A 26898-nucleotide genomic window follows, 5' to 3' on the forward strand; every position below is an offset into this window, starting at 1 on the left:
AGCTCTCCAGAATGGGCAAGGTGGGAGGGTGGATGCACGGAAGCCGGGACTGTGGGCTTGGCTTCAGGACCCCTGGGGCCAAAAGCTTTGGACATATCAAAAGCTGCGAGGTAGGCCTAGGAGGGTGACACTAGCAAGACGTCAAGCGCTGGGGGCTGGGTCTGAGCCACGCCACGCCCATGCGTGAATGGGAGCGGCTGCGCAGAGCTAGCGGGCTGGCCGGTTGTCCTAGCGCCCCTCCCCTCCAGTCTGCGGGCCGGGCGGGGACCGTGAGAGCCGCGGAGGAGCCCAACGCAGGGGAGCGGTTGCTAGAGAACCCTGGTGAGGAGGGCTCGGGCCGGGGGTGTGGGTGGATGGATCCGGGCACGTGGGGTGGGGCAGGAGAAGGAGCAGTAAAGATGAATAGAGAAGGGGTGGGGTGGTGGCTGGATGATAGAGACAGTGCGGAGAGAATGGATAGACTCTGATATCCAGATAGGTTCCGAGCAGGATGAAGGTGCACCACGGCTGTAGGTTGGAGCCCGACAGGGTTTGTGTGGGGTCTGTCGGGCCGGCCTGCGATGCGGAGTTGACATGCTGACCGCTGCCCTGTCCTTCCTCCCACGCCCGCCCCTTTCAAGTATTAACCAGCCAGACGAGCCTCCTCCCTCACTCCCCCTTTTCAGAGCATCTGGGCGGGACCTCCCTCGTCCCTTTCGTCTGGGATGAGGGGCAGGCTAGGGGGCAGGGCCAGATTGCGGCAGTGAGGACTGGGTGCGCGCGGGGTGGGGGGTCTATTGTGGGCCCCATCCTTTTTCAAGCCCCCGCAGCTCCACAGAGATCCAGAGCGCAGCCGCATTCTCTGACCCTCCCCGCCCCATTCCCGGGGGGTTACGTTCGACTCCACCTGCAAACACTGCAGTGGAAACTAATGGCCAGTCTATAGCTATTTGCATCTCATTTAAATACTGTTCAAAGCAGCAGCGCCTTTCCAGGCCTGCTCCAGCCGTCAGTCACCTCGGTGTCCTTCCCGCAGCCCGCTCCCTCACTGGCTGGGTTTCACCATCCCTGTCTTCTAGGTCTGAATCTGCGGTTGCCAGGTAAGCGGATGTGAGAGGCCCAATCCTCCTGATTCTCTAGAGGTCATCCCGTCGTCGCCGGCACCATGCTGTCCCCTCAGAGGGCTTTACTCTGCAACCTCAACCACATCCACCTCCAGCACGTCTCTCTGGGCCTGCACTTGTCTCGTCGTCCCGAGCTACGGGAGGGGCCCTTGAGCACATCCCCTCCCCCAGGGGACACTGGGGGCAAGGAGAGCCGGGGCCCCTGCAGCGGGACCCTGGTAGATGCCAATTCCAACAGCCCAGCCGTGCCCTGCCGATGCTGCCAGGAGCACGGGCCAGGCCTAGAAAACCGACAGGACCCAGCACAGGAGGAAGAAGGGGCTGCCTCTCCCTCGGACCCGGGCTGCTCTTCCTCTCTCAGCTCCTGCTCAGATCTTAGTCCTGATGAGTCTCCCATCTCAGTCTACTCGCGGGACCTCCCTGGCGACGAGGATGTCCACCCTCAGCCCAGCATCATCCCCCTGGAGCAGGGCTCCCCACTGGGTTCTGCAGGCCCTGGCGCTTGCTCCCCCGACAGCTTCTGTTGCTCTCCTGATTCCTGCTCTGGAGCTTCCTCCCCACCGGACCCTTGCCTGGACTCCAACTGCAACGCCCTGACCACCTGCCAGGACCTCCCTTCCCCAGGGCTGGAGGAAGAGGACGAGGGTGGCGAGCAGGACCTCCCTACCTCCGAGCTCCCGGAAGCCGATGACGGGAAAATCGATACTGGGAAAACCGAACCCAGTTGGAAAATCAACCCCATCTGGAAAATTGACACAGAGAAAACTGAAGCTGCCTGGAAAATCACTGAGAACAATAACTCTGGTTGGAAAATTAATGGAAGTACTAACTCTAGCTGGACAACTGAACCTGGAAAACTCGACACCGGTAGGAAAACCTTCACAGGAATAATTGATTCTGGCTCGAAAACAGATGCAGGGAAAATTGATGGGGGATGGAGAAGTGACGTCAGCGAGGAGCCGGTGCCCCACCGGACAATCACGTCCTTCCACGAGCTGGCCCAGAAGCGCAAGCGGGGCCTGGGGCTGCCCCCCGTGCCGCAGGCCAAGAAAGACCGCAGTGACTGGCTCATAGTCTTCTCGCCCGACACTGAGCTGCCCCCCATCGGGTCGCTGGCCGGCTCCCCGGCGCCTCCCCGGGAAGTCACCACCTTCAAGGAACTCCGGTCCCGAAGCCGGGCCCCGCCCCCGCCAGTCCCGCCCCGAGACCCCCCAGCTGGCTGGGCCTTGGTCCCACCCCGGCCCCCACCCCCACCTGTTCCTCCTCGGAGGAAGAAGAACCGACCTGGGCTGCAGCCCATAGCGGAGGGGCAGCCCGAGGAGGGCAGGGCGGGCAGCCCCACGGCTGGCGAGGAGGCCCCAGCCGCGAAGGAGCCGGAGGAGCCCGGCGCGCAGGCCGGCCTTGAGGGTAAGAGGCCGCAGGACGAAGCGGGAGGAGGGCTGGGCTTCAGCCTCGCCCACGCCTCCAAAGCTTCCAACCCGGCCCCCTGTCTCCCCTCCATTCTGTGTCACCCATCCTCCCCGTCCCGTTCTACCAGGGAGCGCTCCGGGAAAGGGAAACTGGGTGGGTTATTGGGTTACAGGACTAACTCTTTGCTCCCTCTTTCTCCCGCCCCTCCTTGCCTGGCTGCCTGTCCCGCTGCCTTCCTTCCCCTCCGCACCTGCCCTGCCAATCCCGCCTGCAGCCAGTCCCCTCCTGCTCCCTCGGCCCCTGGTTTTCCGGTTCTCGGCCGACGGGCGCCCCCTGTTGGAGGGTGGGGGCGCTGGCGCAGCTGGGTCTCTGCTCCTGGCGCCTCTGGCCGGGTGGCCTGGCCCCGGGCTGCGGCTGCTGGGGGCGCCGAGTCCCCCAGAGGAGCAGCTGCTGCCTGCCCGCCTGTCCCCGGTGGGAGCCTATTCGCCTCCGGCTCGGGGGGCGCTGCCCTGCCTGGCCAGCCCTGAGCTGGCACTGCTGCTGTCCCCGCTCTTTCCCAGAAGTAGCACCTTCCCCGCCGCGGCTCCCCCACCCCGCCAGGTACCCGCCCCCCCGCTGCCACCGCCACCTCGTCCGCCGAAGGCCCCTCGCTGGACCAGGAGCCCACCGCCTCCGCCCAGGCTACGTAAGACGGACCCGGGCAAGCCCCGCAGGCCACGCCTCAGGCGGGGCCGCCCCACCCACTGTAGAGCCCCACCCATCCTCGCCCAGACCTCCGCTTTAGTTTTTTTCCCCCGGGTTACCCTGCTTGGCCCCGCCCTTCAACCTGGGCAGATGCCAAGCGAGTTCATTGGTACTGGGGAGTTTGGCCCTGCTCCCGGTGCTGGGGAAGGTTGCTGCTCTCCCCGCTGCGTGGCCCGGTCCCCCTCCCTCGAGGCCCAGGCGTAGTGGACGCGGGCTTATCAGGCTTCCACACACAGTTTAAGGGAGTCCCAGCATGTCCACTGTTAGGGACCTTGGGTCACACCCTCTGTGGAGTTCCCTGGCCAATGCGGTTCGAGCCTGACCCCCACCTTGCTCATTTGGGTGGAGGGTGAAGCTCCCTGAGCTCATTGGCTGAAGAGGTTCTGGTCATGCCTTCCCCACGAGGCCAGCCCCACGTGGGCTGCAGGGGGCGCCCTCCGCTGAGATGCTGGCGCGGGACCTGGGTTTCCCCTTTCCGGCGCCTTCCAGCCTCCCAATCCTTGGGTCTCCTCTCCCTCCGTCTCTCCTCCCATTCCCGTCTGTCCGTCTTTCCATTGGTCCTGGCTCCCCACGTGCTCCCCGGGTTTCTGTGGGCGGGCGCAAGGCTGCCCCTCCCTTCCCTCGCCCTGTCATCTCCCGCCCTACAGGCCCCAGCGGGGCGGGCGGGAGGTGAATGCGGCTATCCCGCTCCGGGGCTTCCGGGATCGAGGAGGTGGGAGCTGGGCCCCGAGGAAGGGAAATGAGAAGGAGGAAGGACAGGGAGAGGGGCGGCGAGTGCTGGGATGTGTGTAGGATTTCACTCTGGGGCGTCGTTCTAGCAGCCCCATGCTCCATCCAGCCCTGTGCCCCCGCTGCCAAGACTCCTCAGCGGCAGGGGCGCTGCAGACCCGCAGGAGATGACCTGTGCGGAAGCCAGAGCCCTCGGGGTAGCGCTTAGTAAGTGTCACCGCGTTCTTCCTCCCTTACCCCAGTGCGTAGTTCCTGGTCGTTCGCCGGTGTCCCCGGGGCCCAGCGACTGTGGATGGCAGAAGCCCAGAGTGGAACTGGCCAGCTGCAGGAGCAGAAAAAAGGTAGGACGCCCGGACTCTTGAGCCCTGACTTCTGAATCAACTGCCCCTCACTTCGACCCTCCTCTCTCAGGGTCAAACTGGGTATGCCCAGGGAGAGACAGGGCGCTTTGATGCCGCTTCCCTTCCCCTCCCAGGTCTCCTGATAGCTGTCAGCGCCTCAGTGGATAAAATCATCTCACACTTTGGGGCCGCCCGGAACTTGGTTCAGAAGGTGAAGGTGTCGTGGGGAGGGTGTTGGGGGTGAGGGGATGAATGTGGCTCTGGGGGCACAGGAACGTTGGAGGTATCTGTGGACCCATGCCCACTGTGCTGCCTCCAGGCCCAGTTGGGGGATAGCCGGCTGAGCCCAGATGTGGGGCACCTGGTGCTGACCACTCTCTGTCCGGCCCTCCATGCCCTGGTGGCCGATGGGCTGAAGCCTTTCCGGAAGGACCTCATCACTGGACAGCGCAGGAGCAGCCCCTGGAGTGTGGTGGAGGCCTCCGTGAAGCCAGGTGAAGGGGGAGAGTGTGGGACTGGGGGTGGAGGGTGGGGACTGGCACAGGGCTGGGGCCTGGCTGACGGTGCCCGTGTCCTCAGGCTCCGGCACCCGTTCCCTGGGAACCCTGTATAGTCAGATCAGCCATCTGGCGCCACTGAACAGCAGCCGTAGCCGATTCCACGCCTTCATCCTGGGCCTCCTCAAGTAAGTGGCTTTCTTTCTGGCGCCCCTCCCACGGCCTGGTGACCACAGGGGTGTCGTGGGTGGGACACAGTCGTGGTGCCCCATGTTCCCAGAGAAAGCTTCCCCACTTCCAATCTCATCTCCCGTCCCCCAGGCAGAGGCGCCTGGAGTCTTCACCGCCCTGAACTTCTGTTTCCTCCTTTCTCCCCCAGCACTAAGCAGTTGGAGCTGTGGTTTTCCAGTCTCCAGGAAGATGCAGGTCAGAGGCTCAAGTGGGAGAGGATGGGGTTGCTAGGCTCTGAGGGAGGGAGGAAAAGGGATCTCTTCTGTTGCTTCCCACTGATGCCAGAATGATCTTAATCCTGATCTACGATCTTATTACTCTCCTTCTTAAAACTCTTTCAAGGAGTCCCATTGCCCATAGGAGGAGAGACCCAAATTCTCACAGTAACCTCCCAAGTCTTGGTTGTCTGGCCTCTGCCTTCTTTCCCTGTCTCCAGGTCTGGGGATTTCCCTGGTTCTGCCACAGTCTTCCTTTCCAGTTTTTCCTGCCTCAGGGCCCAACTTTTGCTGTCTCTCCTGCCTTCTCATTACCTTTCCACCTTCTGACTAGGCTAACACCCACCCCCCATTTTGCTCCCATAGCCCTCATATCCTCCTTTCTGTTACTCAGTTTTTTGTCACCACGTGTTCTGCGGGCGTCTCCTTCTCTAGGCTGCGGTTCCACATAGGCAGGGATGTGTCAGCCTTGGACCCCATCACGTCCCCTTCTCTCTCTGCTCCAATGCCTGGCATAGAATGAGGCCTGAAAGTTTGTTGACTGGTAGGCTGATGCAGAGCGTCCTCTGGGACTAGGCCCGGCTGGGGCTCACGTTAGCCTGCTCTTTCCCAGGCCTGCTGTCCCTCCTGTACCTGCCCACCGGATTCTTCTCTCTGGCCCGGAGTGGCTGCCCCTCCCTGTCCACGGAGCTGCTGCTCCTGCTGCAGCCATTGTCGGTGCTCACCTTCCACCTGGACCTACTCTTTGAGCACCACCACCACCTGCCCCTGGGCCCGCCTCAGGCCCCTGCCCCCCACACCTCGCCTCCAGCCCTGCAGCAGACTATGCAAGCCATGCTGCACTGGGGGGGTCGGCTGGCCCAGAGCCTTCGGGGGGCTTCTGGGGAGACTCCTCCAGGCCCTTCAGCCTCCTCAAGCCCTCCTACACAAGGCAGCTGGTGGAAGCAGCTGACCCAGGCCTCCCGGGTCTACGCCTCTGGGGGCACCGAGGGCTTCCCTCTTCCCCGGTGGGGATCCAGGCGTCATGGGACTGCAGCTGAGGGTGCACAGGAGAGATCCCTGCCCGCGGAGGAAGCGGCGCCAGGCAGAGGCATATGGCTGGGGAGACTGTTTGGAGTGCCTGGGGGCCTCACCGAAACTGAGAGCGGAGCCCCAAAGTCCAGGTAATAGGGTACCTTGTCCCCCCTCCATGACCTCTGACCCCATCTCAAGAGTCCCCGGTCACCCCAATTTCAAATCTATAGTGATTCTTTAGCAGAGGCAGTCTGTTTTTCTACAGCTGGGAGCTAAAAATGGTTACTTTCTTAAGTAAGGTTATGTTATAATGCTTATATAAGTACGTACATAGTGTTCTGCATATTGCCTCTTGACCCTCAAAGCCAAAAATATTTACTATCTGGCTCTTCAGAAAAAGGAAAAAAATTGCTGACCCGTGCTCTAGGGTTTGACCATTGGTGGCTCTTTAATGGCTCAGGTACTCTCTAGCGAGCCTCTGGATCTCTCTGAGCCTGCTGGTTCCATAGGTCCCTTTGTAATTTTTGGTGTTGTAGACCTTTGTTGTTGCCACCTCCCTAATAACCCTAAAAGCACGTGTGTCCCACGACTGCCACTCTGTCCTCAGTGGTGACCAACTCCTTACCTTTTGAACCACAGTCAGGCCCCTCAGCCTCTTCCTCCCTTCAAAGCCCTGAGTTCTTGGGTTCTTTTTCTGGAGGTGGGGTGATCTCTGTGACCCTTCATCCTTTCTTCCAGGAGACCATCCAGCTGGCTGCCCCCGACAGTGAGTGTATTGACTCTGGTGAAGCGGGGGGCACCTCCCGAGACTCCCTCATCTCCTGAAGAGCTTGAGGCCTCAGCACCCAGCATGGTGCAGACCCACAGGTCAGGAGGATTGGGGAGCTTGCACTGGTGTGCATGTGTGTGTTACGTTTTCTATGTGTGTGTGTGTATTTCTGTCTTCGCAGAGTGGATGGGAGGTAGTGTAAAGGCCTTGGGCTCTAAAGTCAGACAGTGCTTAGCCTGCATTGCATCTTTGCTTTTTATTGATGTGACACTAATTTCTCTGGGTCTTAGTTTCTTTCTCTGTAAAAAGAAGATAATTTACACCTTTGTTATGGTTGTTGTGAAGACTAAAGATAGTTCTATAAAGGCATTTGGCACATAAGTACATGCCCGTTTAGTGGTAACTTTTATTACTGTGTGTGTACATGGGTGTGCCGAGGTGTGTCCACTGAGGGATTGTACTTCCCTTTAGTGGGGTCTTCTAATTTGCCACCAGGGGCTTCCTTTGGGTTTTCTCAGTCCACTGAATGAGACTTCTTGATTTTTCATTCATTCAGCAATATTTTGTAAGTGCTTATGCTTACTATGTGCCAAGCATTCTGCTAGGGGAGGGAATGCAAAGGTAAACATATTGGAGTCCCTGCCCTCGAGGAATTTGTAGCCGAGTGGAGATCCCAGTGAATAAATCAACAGTTACAATTCTGTACGGTAAAGACTAGGAAAAGAAGAGTGAGTCCTTTTGGGCCATACAGACAGGGCTTCTTCCTCAGGTTTGGGGACTCAGGGAAGGCCCAGTGATGGTGTGGGATGTGCCTCTGGCCCAAGGAACAGTCTGCAAAGGCAGTGAGGCCCAAATGTAGTAAGTTAGGAACTCTGGGTACATGATTGGCAGTGGCTGCAGTGGACGATGCTGGCAGCAGTGATGGGGAGGCTGGAGGCTTCACTGGCTGTAGGCCAGTGAAGGAACCTGGACTTCACTCTGAGGCAGTGGGAGCCATTAAAGAGTCTTAAGCCTGCAGTCATTCTTGCTTGTGTTTTAGAAGGATCTCTGACTGCTGTGTGGAGAATGCAGCTAGGGAGAGAGGCTAAGAGAGATTCAGGGAGACCAGTTGGATTATATGCAGTGGTCCAGAGAGAGAGGATGGAGATCTAAACTAGGATGGTGGCAGTGGGTGTTGAAGAGAGATAGATGGAGTAGTGGGAGATACGAACACCAAACAAGTTTTGGTGATTGATTGGATGTGAAGAGTGAGACACCCTGGTTTTTACCAGGAGCAAATGGGTGGAAGGTGGTGCTGTTTACTACTATAGGGGAGACAGAGGCTTTGGAGGGTTAAGATGAGTCATTTAGTTTGCATATGTCGAATCTGAAGCATCAGAGAAGTGCAAATCGTGTCAAATAAGCAGCTGAAGAGTGAGTTTGGAGCCCAGGAGAGGGCTGGGGCCCCAGATGAAATCAACATGTTGATAGATGGTCCCCGCATCTCTTCCAGAGCCCGGTGTTCACTGAGCTGAACCAAAAGGGATGCTTCACACAGTGGGAAAGTGTGGCCTGGGGACGGCTGGGCACCCCCACTTCACTTCACCCTAACATCTCCCTCTGGCTCCCCACAGGGCAGTCCGTGCTCTCTGTGACCACACAGCTGCAGGACCCGACCAGCTGAGCTTTCGGCGTGGGCAAGTGCTGCAAGTTATTACCACTGTGGATGAGGACTGGCTCCGCTGTGAGCGGGATGGAGTGGAGGGACTGGTGCCTGTCGGGTATACCTCTCTTGTTCTCTAGGCCTAGGATCTTTTCCTTTCCTGCATATCTCTCCCTTCTGTCATCTGGGAATGGAATGGCCTGTGAACACTAACCCGTGTAAACTGATCATCCTGGAAGCATTTTCCTTGTCTGCAAAATGACACTTTCCTCTCACGTCAATTTCTGCTAATACGTGAAATAAACTTTCCCTCCCACGCCCATCTGTAAGGTGAACTCTGCTCTTCTTCCAAATATATAAAAAGGAGTTTCCCTCCATGCACTCTCTTTCCTCACTCCCATTTGTATAAGAGACTGTCTCCCTTCCTATCTGCAAAATGGAAATCTAGCCCCCTTCTACCTTTTTCATCTCTAAGTGGACTGTGCCAGTACAGTGTATGCCTCAGTCCCCAAGACTGGAAGGGCCTCTAGTCTCCTTCCTGTGTATGGAATCTTCCCCCACTCCACCCATCCCACGTTGCCTGTATTTATTATGTATTCATGCTGTACTAGGTGCTGAAGTCTGGACACCCCTGGTGGGTGGGCCAGTGGTGTTGGTCTGCCTCCTTCCTCCTTTGTCCCAATAAAGTGTGGGAGTTGAATGTGTGTGTGTGTCACTGTCAGTTTCAGGACCTAGGCTGTGGGGGAGGGGAGGAAGGCCCCCACCCCCATGGGAAGCCCATCGGAGATGCTTCCTTCCTAGCCCAGGTTCAGTTCTTATTCCCTGAGAAACAGAGAAGTGGCCCGATTGGTGCCTGAATCTCAGAAGTGTGTCTCTATTCTGGGACTTGATTGCTTTGTTTTGTAAGACTGATATGGTAGAAGCCTGAGTAAATATGGGAGGGTAGGGAAGACTTACATGGCCCTTGAAATTGTACTCATTAGATTGATATCTGAGGTGAAGAGGAGGATTAAAGGGCTGCAAGAAGTGACACATTTTTTTCTATTTAATATCACCATTCCGTGGTGATATAATTTCAGAAAGTGAAATAACTTGACATCTATTACTTTACTAATGAGTTTCCTTTCAGTCTTTTGAAATGAGACTAGCTATGACGCTCTAGAGCTTTGAGGATGTTGTTGGAAATCACTATAAATGATTGCCTAGAGGAGAAAAGGTTAGAAGAATAGAAAACTATATTTGTAACCGGGCAACAGGAAAGTTAGGGGGAAGCTGAGAACTGAGGTGAAAACACAGGGGAAAGAAATCTGGAAGTTTTCCTGCAACTTTGGGAACTTGGCTGAAGAGCACAATGGGCTGATGACAGGAGAGGGGACTTGGGGAAATAAAAACCTCAGATCCAAAGCTTTGGAAATGCTCAGGAGCAGACTTGGTTACACTCAAATTTACTTTTGCCATTTTCTAAGGGTTAACATTCCACATTCCTGGCCAATTTGTTATTCGTCTGCTCCTTGCTTTAATTTTGCTTTTTGTGTTTGACTGCCCTCTCAACTTTAACCTGTTTGTATTTCAGGTGTTTTCTAGGGTCATGCTCCTCAAACTGGATTCTGAGGGCTATGGGGAATCCCTCATTAACAATCCCTCCTATTCTTAGGAGGCTGAGTACTCAAGTTTATGAAGCTTCTCCAATTGCAAATTATTATTGCAAAAGAAGTTTTTATTTTTATAATGTTTGACGTTTTAAAACAGATATGGAAGATTGCTATTATTTTGACTTTGGGACCAATATTTCTCAAAGTGAGATCTGCAGAGTAATCTTGGGGTGGCGCATGATTCCTAAAGTTCCAGAAATCTTACACTGACACAGAGCTTTCATTGCTCATGATTCAACCTGCCTTCTCCTTTTTCTAACTCCTCTCCCCACGTGCTTAGTTTTAGCACAGTCCTAGGATGATACCGTTAGAGCATAACCAGTGAGATCCAGCCTCAGGCACTATTTGCGGTCAGAGCCTGATGATGCTCAGGCTTGCGTAGGTGGTAACGGAGCAGTGGAACTTCCTTGCAGAACATCATGAAATAGACCAAGCGTTGATATAAAATTGTTTTGTACTTTTATTAGGTGTAGCAGATACCAAAAGGTTAAAAAACTTCAAGATAAAAAACAAGAAAAATTAACTAAAATTACTGTACTGTTTTGCAGCCATGAAGAGACTATTATGCAAGAGTAGGTGAACTCTTGTCCTTGTAGGAGTGGGATCGAGCTCTCACAGTCAGTTGTCTCAATGCTTCTGAGCAACTGTCTTCCAGCTGAACTCAAAGCCTAAACGTCCAAACCATGTCTGGAGCAAAATGCTGCTAGGTTTCTCAGTTGTTGGCAGGAGTGGATTTATCTTAGTAGGGTTACACTTTGGCTATTTCTGACACTTTCCTATTTGCGGATGAACATAAAGATTTTGGAGTTCTGGCTCCAACACTAGTTCCTGGGTGATCTCAGGCAAGTTACTGAACCTTCCTGAGCTTTGGTTTTCACTGCTACAAAATGAGAATAACAACTGCAGAGGGCTATTATGAGGATTAACTAACTAGCTATGTGATCTCGGGCAAGTTTCTTAACCTCTCTGTTGCTTCAGTTGCCTCACTTACAAAATTGGGTTTGGTCCCGACCTGAAGGGGCTGTTGTGAAGATTAATAAATAAATACATGTAAACTGCTTACGATGGAAATGGTCTAACACATGGTGGCCTAAAGTTACTATTGGCAAACTTGGAGGTTGCTAATGAATATTAAATAATGTATATATGTGCAAGAGATGGAGATACACATTATTATGTTGATCCATTAGGCTGGGCCCAGACCAAAAAGATCCTAGTATTGAGGAAAAGGCTTTATCCAATAGTCAATGGCAGTGAGTGTGCCCATGTGGGGACCAGGATGCTGATGATGTGGTTTTAAAAAGATCTCTTTGGAAATAGGATGGAGAAGACTGGAAGATAAATGGAGGATAGGAAAGGAGAAAAAAATAGCAAGCTCACCACTCTGCAGTTAGGAAAAGTTTTTTCCTTTTAATACTAGACTTTCAAGGATTGAGATGCAAGCTTTTTATGCAATTACATCCAATGTTAAAATTGGTAATACATAATTTACAAAGATTAACATCAAAACAATCATCTATTTAGATATGCTTTTGTAAAAAGGAAATATATTAGCAGCATTTATATTTTCCGCAATCACACAGCCTACAGACATGCAGACTAACTCTGTATCTATTTGCAGTGATGTAGTGCTTTGCCCCGCATTTCAAACACCAAAACCCACCTGGCAGCTAGGGGGTTCTTTTTGTTTCGTTATTATAAAATAACCGAAAAATAAAAAAAGGCATTAATTTCTACACCAGTAAGAAAAAACAAGTTTTTGCACTTACCTAACATTTGATTGTCTAAAAAACATTTCAGTTTTTAGTCTTTCAACAAAAGAAAGATAAAATGACAGAGCGTAGTGTCTTTTGCTTCTGTTCTCTCATTTTACAAAGTTTTTTTCTTTTTTTTTCTTTTTTAAAATTTTAGTGTTTAACACTATTAAAGGAAACATTGAGTTTTAATCTCTTTCTTGTCATTTTCCTGCTTTTGACTAAAAGGAGACCCCCAAAGTGCCCCTATTCCCACCTCCCTCCCACCCAGCTCCCTGCAATGAAAACCAAAAGAAATCACTCAAACGGGCTTGGACATGCGATTTTTCCAGCTCCACACGTGAGTATCTTATACCCAGGTCTCTTAGTAATGTACAGTGCTTCTCTACAGTAAGAAAATACTCCAAACTATTTTCTTAATTCTCTTTTTTCTTTAATAAAATATTTATTCTGCTTTTTCTCTGCTCAAGGGGATCTTTGGCATCCCCTGTCTCTTTTGTTTTGTTTTTTTTCCTCAAGATTGACACAGAAAGGAGAAAAAGAAAAAAAATTCAATGGAATGGAAGGTGGTCATTGTTTCTACCTAAACAAGTCAGAGCATCGTCATAAGGGGAAATGTACAATTAGGACAGCATTGGTCCAATATTAGAAAAAAGTAATGGGGACATGTTTACTATTGTATTGCTTACTAATTACGCAGCAGATATATATATATATATATATACATACATATATATATACACACACAACTTGGCACATTTAAAAACCATCTTTTCTCTTAAAGAACATCTAAAATGTATATGCATATGGATGTCTGAGAAGACAACAAAGCAAAGCTTTTTAAATTTTATTTTTAAAGAGACAGCCTTGTCTGGTAACTTCTGGTCAAGAGGATGGGAAGGAAAGAGACACCCTGGATATCCCTTCTGGTGATGAAAACATCAGGAGGGTGGAGGAAAGATGGGACTAGGGGTGGGGAGAACACACTGTCTCTTTAAGAGATGGACATTGAAAACTGTACAATTAAGAAAACAAGAGTAGTGTTTTCAATTGATAATCTACACTCACAACAAATACTCTGATAGGTGAATACTGCTCAACAGTTTATGTAGTGACTTTTGTTGGGGGGGGTTAGAGTTCATTTTTATGTAGGTTTTAGAATGATTTTATTTTGAAATGAATCTCCATTCGCACAGCACAGCAGACACACAAGAACCACAGCGCATACACAGCACATGTGCTGGCGGGGGCCTGGCCTTCTCATTAGAAAAAAATATGTTCGGCAGGTTATGAAGGTTAAAACAACAATAATTACAATAAGTACTATGCCCTTCTGACCCCATGGGGGCCTTCTCTATTCCATGATTCCATTTTGGGGAGGAGAAGTAGGGAGAGGGGCAACAGTTCCAAGTGCTTTGAGTTGTCAACTCACATTTTACTTTGACCTGGATGGGCAAGAAAGGAGAGAGAAACTTTCCTAGTCAGGGATCTGGAAAGAAGCCCCAGCTACTCTTTCTGTTTTAGGTTTCTGGGGGTAGCTCTTAGAGCCTATAGAGAACAGATGGGGTACGGGTGGGGATCCTGGCCCTATCCCTTTGGATTTTGAGTTTTTACCTGGGTATAGGAAGCAGCTTCTTAGCAGTGCCTGTGGCATCAGAGGATGACACAGAAAAACCCAAGCTGGGGGGAGGGGCAAGTGCTGTAAAGTACCAAAAGGTTCTGGTCATCCCCAATGTGCTCTGCCCTCCTCCCTACATTATTAACCCTCAGGGTAAAGCAATGGAGAGGAAAACAAGTTAAACTGAACTGTTTAGACAGATCCCGTTCCTCTTCCTCTCCACTAGCTCCAAGGTTTATTAAGTACCTAATGTCAACGACATGGCCCCATTCCCCTTGCTGGACGGACCCTTCCCACCCCTGTCTACACTCAGAGAACAGGAGGCAGGACTGTTAGCTCCACTGGATCCCAGATGCTTGAGGTTCTCATTCTTTGAGGTTCACTTCCGAAAGCTATTTTCTGGGATGAACAAAGTACGCCTTCGCAGTTTCCTGCCTGATCCTTCCTCTAGCAAGTAGGTCACATCGATGGCTGAAAAGAGAAACAAGGAGACTCCTCAAATACCACCCTCCCACCCCTTATTCCAGATCTGAGCTCTAAGGAGATCACAGGAGTTCAATGATTCCTTTTCTGACCTATAAGCAACTTAGGCCTTCATCTGGCCCTCGATGAAAAAAGTTGTTCTCTAGGGAGGAGATCCTCTCACCTCCCACAGTTTCATTCCCAAGATACAACTAAACGAAGGCCCATGAAAGAACTACACCATTTTCCTAGAATACTTTCTGTTCTGGGCAAGTAAGTAGAAGTTGTTTTTTCATTCTCTCTCCACTAATTTCCCATTTATCTTAAATCCTAGATATGAGCCTGATTCTTCTTACCATTTTTTCCAGGGATTTTTTCAAGGAGATTGAGCAAGATCTGGTTGAGTCGTTCCCGTTGGTTATGCCGTCTTTCTTCAGGGGTACAGGCTGGTTGGGGATCTTGACTGCTTTCCTCTGTTTTTTTTTCACCCTCACTGACTTCAGCAGTGGCCCTCTCCTGTTCTGGCTCTTCCAGGTTGGGCATCTCATTGGCTGCTTGCTCCTGACTGGCCAGTACCTCTTCAATCAAGGGCAGAGCATCATCCTCCTGGCCCAGGTCTTTTAGGGGTGGCTTTGAGCGCTCGGACTTCCAGGATGATCTGCCAGAAGGATATGTGAATTTAGAGCAAAGCTGAGCAGGGCACTTGGGGAAGAAAGGGGAATGAAGGGAAGAGACCTCAGATGGCTTGTGATCCTGGAGTCTAGCTGTTAGAGCTTGGCTCAAGAGGTAAGAACCTTGGCTCTGGTCTTCATTTTATTATTATTTGAACAAATCACTACCTTTCCCTGAAATTTAATTTCTATTTGTAAAATTCAATTTTTCTTCTTTCAGGAATCCAAGTAATCGATAAAATATACCAGAGCTGGTAAAATTGCTTAGTTAGTTCTCACTGATTGCTTCATGAGTACAGAGAAATATGGCACAACTATAATAAGTACTTAAATGGAGTTTTTACTTTGCTGGAATCTCTTTTCACATCTATTATCTAATATTTTTTCCCTTATGGTAAGCTATAGATGTAGGTAAAGCAGTTGTTATGCCACCATTCAAAAGAAAAGGAAATTCAAGTCAAGTCTTCAGTGCTCATTGTCCAAAAACATTCCTCATGTACAAAACAAGCAAAAATAAAAACTATAAACCCAAATTGTTCAGCTAAAACTGTGCACTTCTAGCTACTTCTGTTCCTTGAAAACAGAGGTCCCAAGAGCTGATATACTTTAGAGTAATGGGGAAAGTTTGCAGAAATCTAAAAAAGAGACCTTTATGAATCTGTCTAGAGTTCAGTTCCAAATCCTCTCTTCTTTACCTCAAATCTTTGCAAATTTCCCTCCCTGCCCCAATTAAGGCTCCATAATGAGACCACAGCTATTAAAGTCTAGTTCTTCCATATTACGGTTGGCTCTACAATGGGTTACTCTGTCAGAGAATCCCCAATCCTAGCAGTGGGGCTCTTGCTCCATTCAAGTTCTTGGTCAATCCTTTAGGCTCCTCACATTCCCCATGGGACTCACCGCCCTCCGTTCCTCTTGTAGTTGTCTGGGACATAATGAGGCTGCAGAGAAGAAAAGAAATGGTAAGTGCATTGCAGAAGCTGGCAAAGCTGGATCAGATGATCTGGGGCCAACTCAGGATAAGGGAAGTGGGGAGGTAAGGAGGTAAAGGAAGAAAAAATAGGGCTAAAGCCCTTACAGGCTGGGTGACTGTGTTTGAAGGTCAGAAGTTCAGTGCTTTTATTAATCTGTAGACCACAGTGGTTTTTAGCATTCTGTAAGCTTAGAATGACAGTAGAAGGGATAGGCTCATAATTCTCTTTGACTCATGTCAACTTTTAAGTAGTTAAGGTTGGGGTTTCAAAGCTAATCAGTGAGCTGCTGACTGCAAGCAAGACCAAGGAAGTCTAGATGAGAGGCAGGGCTTGGTGGCAGGCAGAGAGAACACAAAATAAATACTGTTAAGAGAAATCCAAAAATAACAGTAAGAAAAGTAGGGACATAAAGGTTTGGCTTTCTTGTTAGACCATTTCTAAGCATTCCAGGATGAGAACTATGAATTTTGATAGGCCCATTAAATAAAGACTCAAGGATGAGGAGCTTAGTCTAGGGTTTCATTATAGCAAATAGATGGATGGATGACCAAAACCTTTATGGAATGACGAATGGCACAAAATAATTGGAGGAGTATCTTCACAACAATTTCAAAGAAAAAATACAGGCTGAAAATGAAAATGTTAACTGATTATTTTCCAGGTAGTGGGATAATACACAATTTTTTCTTCTTAATGCATCTGTACTTTTCAAATTCTATATAATGATGATGTCTTACATTTCAAATCCAGGGATAAAAAGAAACAGCACTGAATTATTTTCACCAAAGGTTTCCTCAGGGTTCTTCCTATTCTTTCTACTTGCTTCTTAAAATTATGGGTGTGAAAAACAAAACAAAAACCTACAATATGGGGCTCAAGGACAAAGACTGAAAAGAAGGGGAGAGAGAAAAAAGAGGAAAACCTGATTAAAAAAGTGTAACCGAAATCAACAATTTCCTGAGACACAGCCCATGCCAGGAAATGCAGAATAAATGTATTCATGCTGTTCAAACATCCCAAATAGAGATGGAGATTTCCATAGTTTGGTATGGAAACAGGATGAAGAAGCAGAGAGCCACTTGAAAATTCTTATTCTATGAATTCCATCCATGAACTAGACTGTCCTGACACAGACAGTTAAGAGAGGAAGGAGACTTACTGAGAAATCTCTTTTGGGAGTGAGCTTCTTGGGGAAGTGATCAAAGGCATAGGGTTTGGTGCAGACAGGATAGCGGTTCCGGTGGATCTTGTAAAACAGGTGTGCTGACTTGTCAAGCCGATAATCACAGATGTACACATCTTGCTCCTTCACTCCTTTGGGTCTCCCTACGAGTCCAAACACTGTTAAAGAGTCCTCTGATTTTCCCTTCTCTCACCCTGAGCTGCCCAGAGACCACCACACACCATTGGGAGAGCAGCTAGACCTTTAAGAGGGAAACATTGTAGATTTTTTTTTTTGAGGAAGATTAGCTCTGAGCTAATATCTGCTGCCAATCCTCCTCTTTTTGCTGAGGAAGACTGGCCCTGAGCTAACATCCGTGCCCATCTTCCTCTACTTTATATGGGACGCCTACTACAGCATGGCTTGCCAAGCAGTGTGCATGTCCGCACCTGAGATTGAAACCGTTGAACCCTGGGCCACCGAAGTGGAACATGCAAACTTAACTGCTGTGCCACCGGGCTGGCACATTGTAGCTATTTTGAGAAGGAGAACAACTAAACATTTGGTGATTGCATAAAAAAGGAGTTCCGAGACACTAGTATCAGAAAAGGAGAAAGGGAATCTAAGAGTTGAAGGGCATATTATAGGATGGAAGGAAACCAGATATGCAAATTATTTGAGTGCTGCAGGGATTTTTGAGGGAACATTTTGAAGGGAAAACAGCAGATTATGGGGAAGTTATGAGAAAAGCATGGCAGTATAAATGAGGGAAGCACATTTGGAAATGGATACTTTATAACTGTGAGATGGAGGAGTCATCACTATCAAGGGGCTCCAAGCAGTTTTTGAATGAAATATATATTCTTCTGGACTATTTTGCTATGATACTAAGGGAGAGAGCTAGACAACTGAACTCTGCTTATCATGACAACTAACATACATTGAGCTTGTACTGTGAGCCATAAACTGGGCTAAGTGCTTTTGTAGATTATTTCATTTAATCTTTAAAAAACTCTCCAAAATAGATACTAATCCCTATTTTCAGTAGGTTAAGTAACTTGCCCAAGGGCACACAGGTAAAAGTGGTGGAGCTAAAAATTTGAAATTAGATTGCCTGACTCCACAGCCTACATCGTTAACTATGAAGCTTACAAAACTATTGTGCTTTTTTTGTTTGTTTAATGTATAGTATTGATGATCGCCTTAATGATTCTGGAATGGTGGGTGAAGGAACATATCTTCCCACAAATGCTAACAGAGCGCTAAGTACAAAGTATTAAAAATGTTGGTTAATTAAAAAAAGAGAATGAACACTTATTGAGTACCAAACACTAGGTAAAAGAAAGAAAAAAGACAGTATAGCTCTCTAAAGCTTCACAGCTGGCCTTGGATAATCTTTTTCTTTTTTGAGGAAGATTAGACCTGAGATAACATCTGCCGCCAATCCTCCTCTTTTTGCTGAGGAAGGCTGGCCCTGAGCTAACATCCGTGCCCATCTTCCTCTACTTTATATGTGGGACGTCTGCCACAGCATGGCTTGTCAAGTGGTGCCATGTCTGCACCTGGGATCCGAACCAGTGAACCCTGGGGCGCCGAAACGGACTGTAAGCACTCAATCGCTGCACCACTGGGCTGACCCCCCCTTGCATAATCTTTTATCAGATGGAGACAACAAGAATGGAATGGGCAATTGTAGACCAATGAATGGGGGATAGGAGGTCATTTCTTAACTAGCACAGATCACTTGCCTTTACAATACGTATAAAGGTCCAATACACAACAGGTCCCCACCACAGCCTCCAAGGGAATGATCTCATAGAGTGGCACCCGAAATAGTTCATTGTGATAGAACCGACGGGATGGAGAGTGGTGGGTTTCATGGGGACGGAAATAATGGTGACCAAAGGCAAACCGTTCCTCTCTAAAAAGAGAAAAAAAGAGAAGGGAGAGGTTTAGTTGATTTGCAAGATCCTAGTGAATATTCACTTTTTGCTGGTAGGGCACAGCTGGAAGAAAAGAGACAGGACCTCAACACATACTTTTCATTCTTCCAAAGCTTCTCAATGCGGAAGATGTCAAGTTTATCTCGGTTAATGTGAGATAACAGTCGATAGGACTGACGGACTGGGTGGCCATCAGGGGTGCGCCGACTGTCCCTCATCAGATACACACAGTCACCTAGGAAGGCAGAGAACACAGAAGAAAGTTAAAATGATTCCTATGTGAATTCTGTTAGGCATCCACTGGACTGACCCAAGGTCTACCTACATAGAAAGGACTTAAAATCTGAAACAATAAATACAGAGAGCTACAACCAACAGTCTAAATGTGATGGTAATTCTAGATTATGAGAATGACGTGAGAGACGTCTTCCATCTCTTAGACTTCCTATATGTCTTTCCCAGTCTTAAAATTAGCTTTATAATACTCTGGTCTGTCCAAATTAGTTTTATTTGGTGGAGGGGAAATGTATGCAAGTCTAAAGATTAAAGGATATAAAAACCTATATTCTATTGCTATTTAAGGTCATATGGAGAGAATGACTATTATGCAGATAGCAGATACCTCCTACTATTCAGAAAGGTCAGCTTTGAGACGCAGGGTCAGCTCCTGTGTACGCACCTTGACGAAGCAGCAAGTCATCTCGGAGCAAACAGATGAAGTAGACACAGCCAGGTTGGGCATAGTGGGGCCGAGGGATCATGGGTACCTCCTGATAAGAGCAGAAAGCCAATGGATAAGGCCTAGGACTACTACATCCAACCTACTGATCTCTATTCAAGAGGAAAAGAACTAAAACCTAAATTTCCCCACCAATTATGACTCATTGTTTAGTGATTTCAATACACCACCGATATAAAAAAAAGATGAAAGCAACCAGTTGTTAAACTTGGAAAATTGAAGGTAGGGGACAAAGGTGAGGGGCTAAATATCCCAAACTATATTCTATGAAGCACTAATTGTGTGGTCAGTCTGTGCCATCTAGGGGCATCTGAAAATACGTGAAGGGGGACTTTGATTGTTACAGTGATTGGGGGAGGGTACTAGCATTTAGTGTCCAAGAGCCAGGAAGGTCAAACTTTCTGGCATCCCTCACAACAAAGAGCTGTCCACTCAAAATGACAATAGCACCATTGTTAAGAAATATTGTCTAAATACTTCCTTTTATAGAGGTGACTTGCCCAAAATCACACATACAAATACAGGAGAACCAAGACAAAAACCCATTTAATAACCTGGGCAAGTTACCTAACCCACTGTCTCTCCTGGAAAGTGGGCCTAAGATGAACTTTTGTTGACTCTGAGTCTAGTGCTCCTTGCACTTAAACATTGCTTAACATATATGATACTTAAAGTACTCAAGTTCTGGACTTTACAAGCTACTTCTTTTATGGATAGTTGATAGTGTTTATAAAAAACATAGTTTATATAGATCCACTCCTTCCATAGATTTCTGAGTATTTTATTTTCCCTTTGATCACACTTCTGAGAAAAGGAAGGGCAGAATTTATGACTCTCAATGTAAAGTATAAGAAACTGAGGCCCAGAGAAATTGAGTAACTTATCAAAGGAAATTCAGTGCATCAGGAGCAGAGCAGGACATGTGCTACGTTTTCTACTTTTAGATCAGAATATTGTCAGAGGGCTGCTTACTCTGTCCACAGGCCTTGGATCACACTGCTCACAAAGGTAGTGCTCCACATCTGAATTCACTCCCATACAGTCACAGTGTTGCCACACCTGTAGAAAAAAAAGTGTGTGTGTGTGTGTGTGTGGGGGGGCACTGCTTAGATTTACTGAGACAAGCCCTCAGGGCTAAGAATAAAAACAATTAGCAATAGGACAGGGGAAAGGAAACAGGAACTAACGGATAAATGGGTGAGTGAGAAATTAGAGCTACATGGTAAAACAGGGGGAAAAAGAATAAGGACTTGTTTAAACACAAGTATATAGACTGGTTCATAATACATAGATCTGGGCAAATAAAATGGGGAGATAGAGAATAGGAAGATAAATGTATATAGTAGCTATTACTTGCTAAGTGACATACATCAATGATAGAACTATTGTGAAAGGCTTTACAGTTACAAAATGTTTTTATTTCCCTTATCTAATTATATCCTCCCAGCAATCCTATGTGTTACTCATATCTCTACTTTCTATATAAAGTAACAAGTTCAGATGTATCAAATGGGGATATTAGGGCTTAAATGCAGGCCTTGACTCCTTCATTAGGAGCTCTAAACATTGCATTTCATCTGTATTAATGCTACATAGATTATAGTACCTCTAATGTTTTTCACGATAAAGCACTATCCTAAACATTATCATTCTTCTTGATCCAGATTACTTAAGAGGTATGCAGTGGAAAGTGGGCAAAAAGAATGGGAGATAGAAAAAGAAAGGAAAGAGAAAATGAAACAGATATAAAAAACAAGAAAGACAGTATGGTGAACAGTGAAGGAGAAGAGAAACCAAGGCAACGTTAAAACTCATAAAAAGCCGTTAAGCGAAGCCAAAAGAGACATGGGCTGCTTCATGAATATGGTCACCATGTTCATCAGGACTAGGCATCGGCTTCATCTCCTGACCCTCACCATGCACTTGTCACACTGGATCATGAGGCCTTCATCCTTGTAGAGGCCACAGATACAGCGGATGACATCATCGTCCTTCTCATGCCCATTCTCCTTCTCAGAGACTGAGGTCTCACTGCTGTCTGCCTCACTTGCTGTCTCTCCCACAATCTCATCAATTTGGGCTGATGCCTCGTGCCGGGCATTGTAATAGGCCTTTCGTAGGCGGCAAACATCTCTCCCAATTGGGGATTTACGCCCGTAGTACTTCTGAAGAAAGCAGAAGAAAGAAATCATTTGGTTTTCTCAGTATGGCTTAAAAATATACCTGAAGAGATAGCAGGATTTTCTTTATCTTCCCATTATGGTTAACAGATTCTCAATACCATCAAATACAGTGCCAAAACAACTGAAAATGAACTAAAATGAATTAAAATTAGAATCTGCATGGTAATTTTTCCATTTGCTCTATTTGTTCTGTTATTCAATCCCTGTCACAGGATATATTGTCCACTAGATCAAATGCAAAATGACCATGGAATAAGAATTAATATTACAAGCACAATGTTGTGGAGAAGCTCTCCATTTACCTTTGTCTTGCAGGTATTAGGGACAGAGCTAAAAGTTTTAAATATATATGGAAGCTGGATTTCAGTACAAAGAATGTTATAATTCAAGTTTGCTCTAATTCTTCTCCCACTTGTCTGTGTTTCTCTCATTTCTTCTGTCTTCAACCTAAATTCTTCCTTCATCTGGTAGCCTCTTTTGTCCTTCAAACGCCTTTCCAAGGTATTTCAAAATCACCGAATAATCACCTCTCTTCTAGGCACCATATAACATTCCATCCTCTCCTTTAAATCAGTTCAAGGCCACCTTCTCTCCAATGAGCTTTACCTATACTACAACCCATTGGTGTAATACCTCTGAATTACATCCTTAAGGTGTATTTCTAACTATTTACCTACATGTATTTCATATGTACTTATTGTCTAGAGGAAAGAAACTACAGATATGACTTAAATGTAGTAAAATGTCTGTATTATGTAAATCTAAATGTTCAATATTAAATTAGGTTTTTACAAAAATTGTTTCTTTGGGAATATGATTTAACCTTCCATTCCAGTCACATCAATGTCTTCATTATACAAGATGGTACAATATTTAGTATACTGTAACCCTTACCCTAAGGGTACTCAATAAAAATTGTTGCCTTTCTTAGCCAGAAATACGAAGGTTGATAGGAGAAGAGGACAAAAATCTTAAACTTCTAGAATAGTTCTCTTCAGAACAAACTTCTTAAATTTGTGTTTGAAGTCAGTGAAAAATACCTCAGCATTCCGAAAGACCTTGAGCATATCAGCATCAAAAGCCTCCACTGTCTTATAATAACCAATGAGGATCTGCTTCTCTATGGTGACAAGATCTAGGGGATCAGAGATCTTCTCATAATAATCAGCATTCCTGGAACATAAAGCCAGGGTGTCAATCTGGTACATTTAGTACTTTTCTAAAGCTCAGATGATTCCCACCTATGTGAACTTACTTTTTCTTTGGGGGGAGGTTCAAAAGTGGTGCTGCCAGTGCTTGTTGGGAAGAATCTGCAAAAGAACGAAAGGTTTACTAAAAGCACAATAAGATGCAACAGAGGCAAATATTAACTCCTAACTGAAAAAGTAGAACCCTCAAAATTAAAAGTTAGAAAAAAAAAATCTAAGTTTTTTTTTGAGGCCTGTGAAAAATGCAAGGACTTTTCAGAAATGTGGGTAGTTAAAGGCAGGGATCAGAAGATACTTTCAGATTACCTACACTATGAAAGATATATATGTTTGAAATGGAACACAATGTTAGTTGAATATGAGAACTTTCTACAAGGAATCAGAGAGAGGAACTTATTGAGGTGGCTAGGCTGCTTAGGGCAAATTCCTGCTCAACAAATATTACTACAGCAAAGATCATCTCATCCAAAAAATGTTTTCTAGTTCTCATTAATGGCCCATAGTTAATATTACTCTTGGTTTGGATTCAATTACATTCCAGATAATAATGATTTAGTGTTGTAAATATTTTCTGGAATCTATTTTCTTGTAACAGTTACTTTGTGCCATGAAAGTAGAATTCATGCTGTGGGGATACTTCTTACTTGCTACTTTACTTACTTTCTAGTAACTTACTACAGAGAGAGAAGAAAGTCTGTTGTTTCATGCCCAGAATGTAGTGACATGCAGATACATCTACTGCAATTTCAAATTAGATCAGATGGGGATGGTTGAGAATGCAGAGTGTGATCTTTTGGGAATGTAAAGGCAATAGGTGCCACAAAACTTTACAACTTAGGACAGGCTGGTCCCCCCTTCCTTCTCTATCTCCTTAGGTTAACAAAACGGCAAAAAGCCACTAAAGTACAAAGATAAATAGCAGACAGAGAAAGAAAACCAAATTTCTCAGAATTTAGGGAAAGGAAGGGGGACAAGCCAAAGTTGATGACAAAAAGCTGCAATTATATGTTAAAATCTCTCATTTTAAATATCTCCAAATTTCCTGGTCAGAAAAAGTCATGTACATTACCGAACTACCTACCCCAAATTAAAAACTCTCTCCTTCCCCATCCTTACCCCCAACACACATCCAAAACACGTATCTTGGAAGAGGAGAGGAGTGGGGTAAAGGCGTTTGCACAAAAACACTTTTAAAGTAATTTTCTTGCAGCTTTATGTCTTTTTCCTTAATGCAGAGGTTAGGGCCTGTGAACCCTTCAAAATATATGCAAAATTTTGTATACACATTTTTCTGGGGAAAGAGTCCACAGCTTTGATTAGATTCTCAAAGATATCTGTCAATCAAAAAAGAACTACGGAAGTCATATGTTCATAATACTTTTTTCTTTCTTTCCTTTTTTTGCTGAGGAAGATTAGCCCTGAGCTAACATCTGTGCCAATCTTGCTTCATTTTATATGTGGGTTGCCTGTCACAGCACGGCTGATGAGCAGGTGTAGGTTCATACCTGGGTTCCAAACCCGTGAACCCGGGCCACCAAAGTGGAGTGTGCCGAACTCAGCTACTATGCCATGGGGCCAGCCCCCAATAATACTTTTTTCTTAAATTGCTAATTCACTGCCTCATTCAGGAAAATTATATCTAAGACAGAGACCTGCTTCTTTCTATCCTATAGCAAAAAAATGTGATTTCTAAATACAGTACTTAACTATAGTAAAATTCTAATAAATACAAAAAAACTGACATAATATCAAGAGATTTAAAAACAATAATCCCCCAAGACTACAATCAGTCCTATAATTCTTTACTCTGACAAAAGGAAGAACTAAGTAAACCTCCCAAATTCCTAATCTTAAACTGTCACTTGGTCTTGGATGTCTCAGGTGAGGCAAAGTGATATAATTTTTTTAAAAGGCTAAGGAGAATGAATTTGGGGTGGATATGGTTACCTTTATAAGAGATGATACCATCACAGATCTCTTTGAAGATCTGGGCTAGGCGGGCTGCCCGAGCCACTTCAATGTTTTCCTCTGCAGCTGCCAACCGTCTTGTTCGTACAGACCGAGCCGTCTGCAGGGCAGAGAACTGGGTCATGAAGACGTCTGGAAGGATAAAGTGAAAATTAGTTTCAGAAAAAGAAGAGTTCTATGTGGCTTTCTCTTCCCCAGTGGATTCCTGCCATTTGCTCTATTTTCCTTGAAATGATTTAAGTGGATTAGTGGTCATGGAGTTCTTTCTCTCCTCCTTAAAGAAAAATCTGGAAACACTAGAGTTTACCAGAGAGACAAATGCTGGAAGTTAGAGTTTCCTTATCTTAGTGGCAAAGTACTATACATTATAGTAGTTGCAAATTTGGGCTTCAAAACGAGTCTGTCTGCATTTGAATTTTGCCTGCACTAATGAGATGTATGATCTTGGGCAAGTTACTTAAACTCTCTGTGTCTCAGCTTCTCAATTATAAAATAGGATTAGTAGTAGTACTTCCCCCATGAGGTAATTGTGCAGATTAAATAAGATAATGCTTAATGTATTTATCCAATGCTCAATGTTTGACCACAATAAAGACTCAAGAAATAATAATTATTATTACCAGAAGATTTGACCTCAAAGAGATGTAAGTTCAGAGAATTTATGCCAATCAAATCACTGAGAGGATATAAGATTCTGGACAAACTTTGAAATCGATCTAGTTCTCACTCAGCATATTCCCTCATACATAACGCAGAATGATCCTATTTTTTAAGGAAAAGAATAAAAGAGAGTGTGAACTTTTGAACACTTTATTTTCAGTTAGAAAAGATGCTTGGACATGCTGGTTTCTCTGCTTCAGTCTGTTCTGGATAAAAGATCTGAACTCAGGAGTGCTGTTACATTATTTATTTATGAAGGTTAGAAAAAGGAAATCTGAAGGGTGTGTGTACAACACTGATGTGAATGTGGGCAAAAGAAGTCTTCAAATGAACACTGGTGTCATTTTTTCCTGCATTTGGCATAACTATTTACCCCGTCTGCAAGTTTCTTTCCAGGTAGGAAGGAACACAGAGGATCCACTACCTAGCTCACGTCTAGTGATTTTCGCTGTACGTAATGTTTGGGAGGCTGATGGAAGGGGTTTCTTCTGACTCCCTAGAGGAGAGGCAAAGAAGCTGAAGAGCTGGGATGGATAGGTTATCGCTGATTGATGCTTGTATGTCTGGATCTTAACTTTTTTGGTTCAGACTAGAAGGAATCTTTGAATAGACTGAAAGTAACTAAAATAATCACTTTGGAGACAATCTTATGGAATTAATAGGATCGTTTCTCAGGCCTTACCAGACTTGATGTTCCCATCATCTCGGCAGATGCCATTCCAGCGGGTATATAATGATGCTGAGTGAATATTATCACTGGTGTGCTTTACTTCTTCCTGTTTCTGCCGAATCTTCTCCCAGTTTCGGACCAGGAACACATGATGCTTTAATACAAAGTTCCTGAAAGGAAGGAAGAAGGAGTTCCTTTATTTATTAATTCAATAAGCATTTATTACATGTCTACTTTATGTCAGCCATTGTTAAGACGACATAAATGAATACTTATCAGTGAATTCAGCCATTGTAAAGAGAATTATATATGGGGAAACATTCAGTTTTGCATCCTGATTTTTTTTCACATAACAAAGAACACGTCCTTATATTATTTACAAATATCTGGCAAATAGCATCTAAAATCTGCAAAAATTTTGGTAATTGAAGCAGCCTGAATTGAAGGCAGAGCTTTATGGAGTATTTGTACAAATTGTAAAGGAAGTTGCCAAGATGAAGTATGGGCTTAGGGTCAGCTATAACAAGAAGAACTGGACT

General features: G+C 46.2%; 2 protein-coding genes across 15 annotated transcripts in view; one reads left to right on the plus strand and one right to left on the minus strand.

The window, feature by feature from the left end:
• Positions 1-184: 184 nt before the first annotated feature.
• Positions 185-9399, plus strand: RUSC1 (RUN and SH3 domain containing 1). Of its 6 annotated transcripts, none has more exons than XM_070497877.1 (11): positions 185-321; positions 1059-2510; positions 2788-3198; positions 4229-4327; positions 4462-4544; positions 4647-4821; positions 4907-5012; positions 5204-5250; positions 5884-6433; positions 7023-7151; positions 8667-9399. In XM_070497877.1, the coding sequence occupies exons 2-11, from the start codon at positions 1145-1147 to the stop codon at positions 8833-8835; spliced, it is 3135 nt and encodes a 1044-aa protein (XP_070353978.1). In that variant the 5' UTR covers positions 185-321; positions 1059-1144; the 3' UTR covers positions 8836-9399. The 6 variants fall into 6 exon arrangements, with proteins under 6 accessions (XP_070353978.1, XP_044614523.2, XP_070353979.1 ...); XM_044758588.2 differs by having other exon boundaries at positions 4462-4538; XM_070497878.1 differs by lacking the exon at positions 2788-3198.
• A 3818-nt stretch (positions 9400-13217) lies between these two features.
• The window catches only part of ASH1L (ASH1 like histone lysine methyltransferase), a 199998-nt gene continuing 186317 nt past the window's right edge, over positions 13218-26898 (minus strand). For 8 of the 9 annotated variants that reach the window (XM_070497868.1, XM_070497871.1, XM_070497869.1 and 5 more), the window contains 13 exons: positions 26372-26529; positions 25009-25161; positions 23109-23163; positions 22894-23026; positions 21587-21835; positions 20643-20729; positions 19611-19701; positions 19028-19166; positions 18737-18909; positions 16986-17152; positions 15753-15793; positions 14538-14839; positions 13218-14190 (listed from right to left, as the gene is read on the minus strand). In XM_070497868.1, the coding sequence (XP_070353969.1) occupies positions 14099-14190; positions 14538-14839; positions 15753-15793; positions 16986-17152; positions 18737-18909; positions 19028-19166; positions 19611-19701; positions 20643-20729; positions 21587-21835; positions 22894-23026; positions 23109-23163; positions 25009-25161; positions 26372-26529 (1840 nt within the window). In that variant the 3' untranslated portion in view covers positions 13218-14098. Of the gene's footprint in view, positions 14191-14537; positions 14840-15752; positions 15794-16985; positions 17153-18732; positions 18910-19027; positions 19167-19610; positions 19702-20642; positions 20730-21586; positions 21836-22893; positions 23027-23108; positions 23164-25008; positions 25162-26371; positions 26530-26898 lie in introns of all 9 variants that reach the window. The other variant, XM_070497872.1, reaches the window with a different exon arrangement.

Source organism: Equus asinus, chromosome 25, assembly GCF_041296235.1.
Source record: "Equus asinus isolate D_3611 breed Donkey chromosome 25, EquAss-T2T_v2, whole genome shotgun sequence".
NCBI lineage: Eukaryota > Metazoa > Chordata > Mammalia > Perissodactyla > Equidae > Equus > Equus asinus.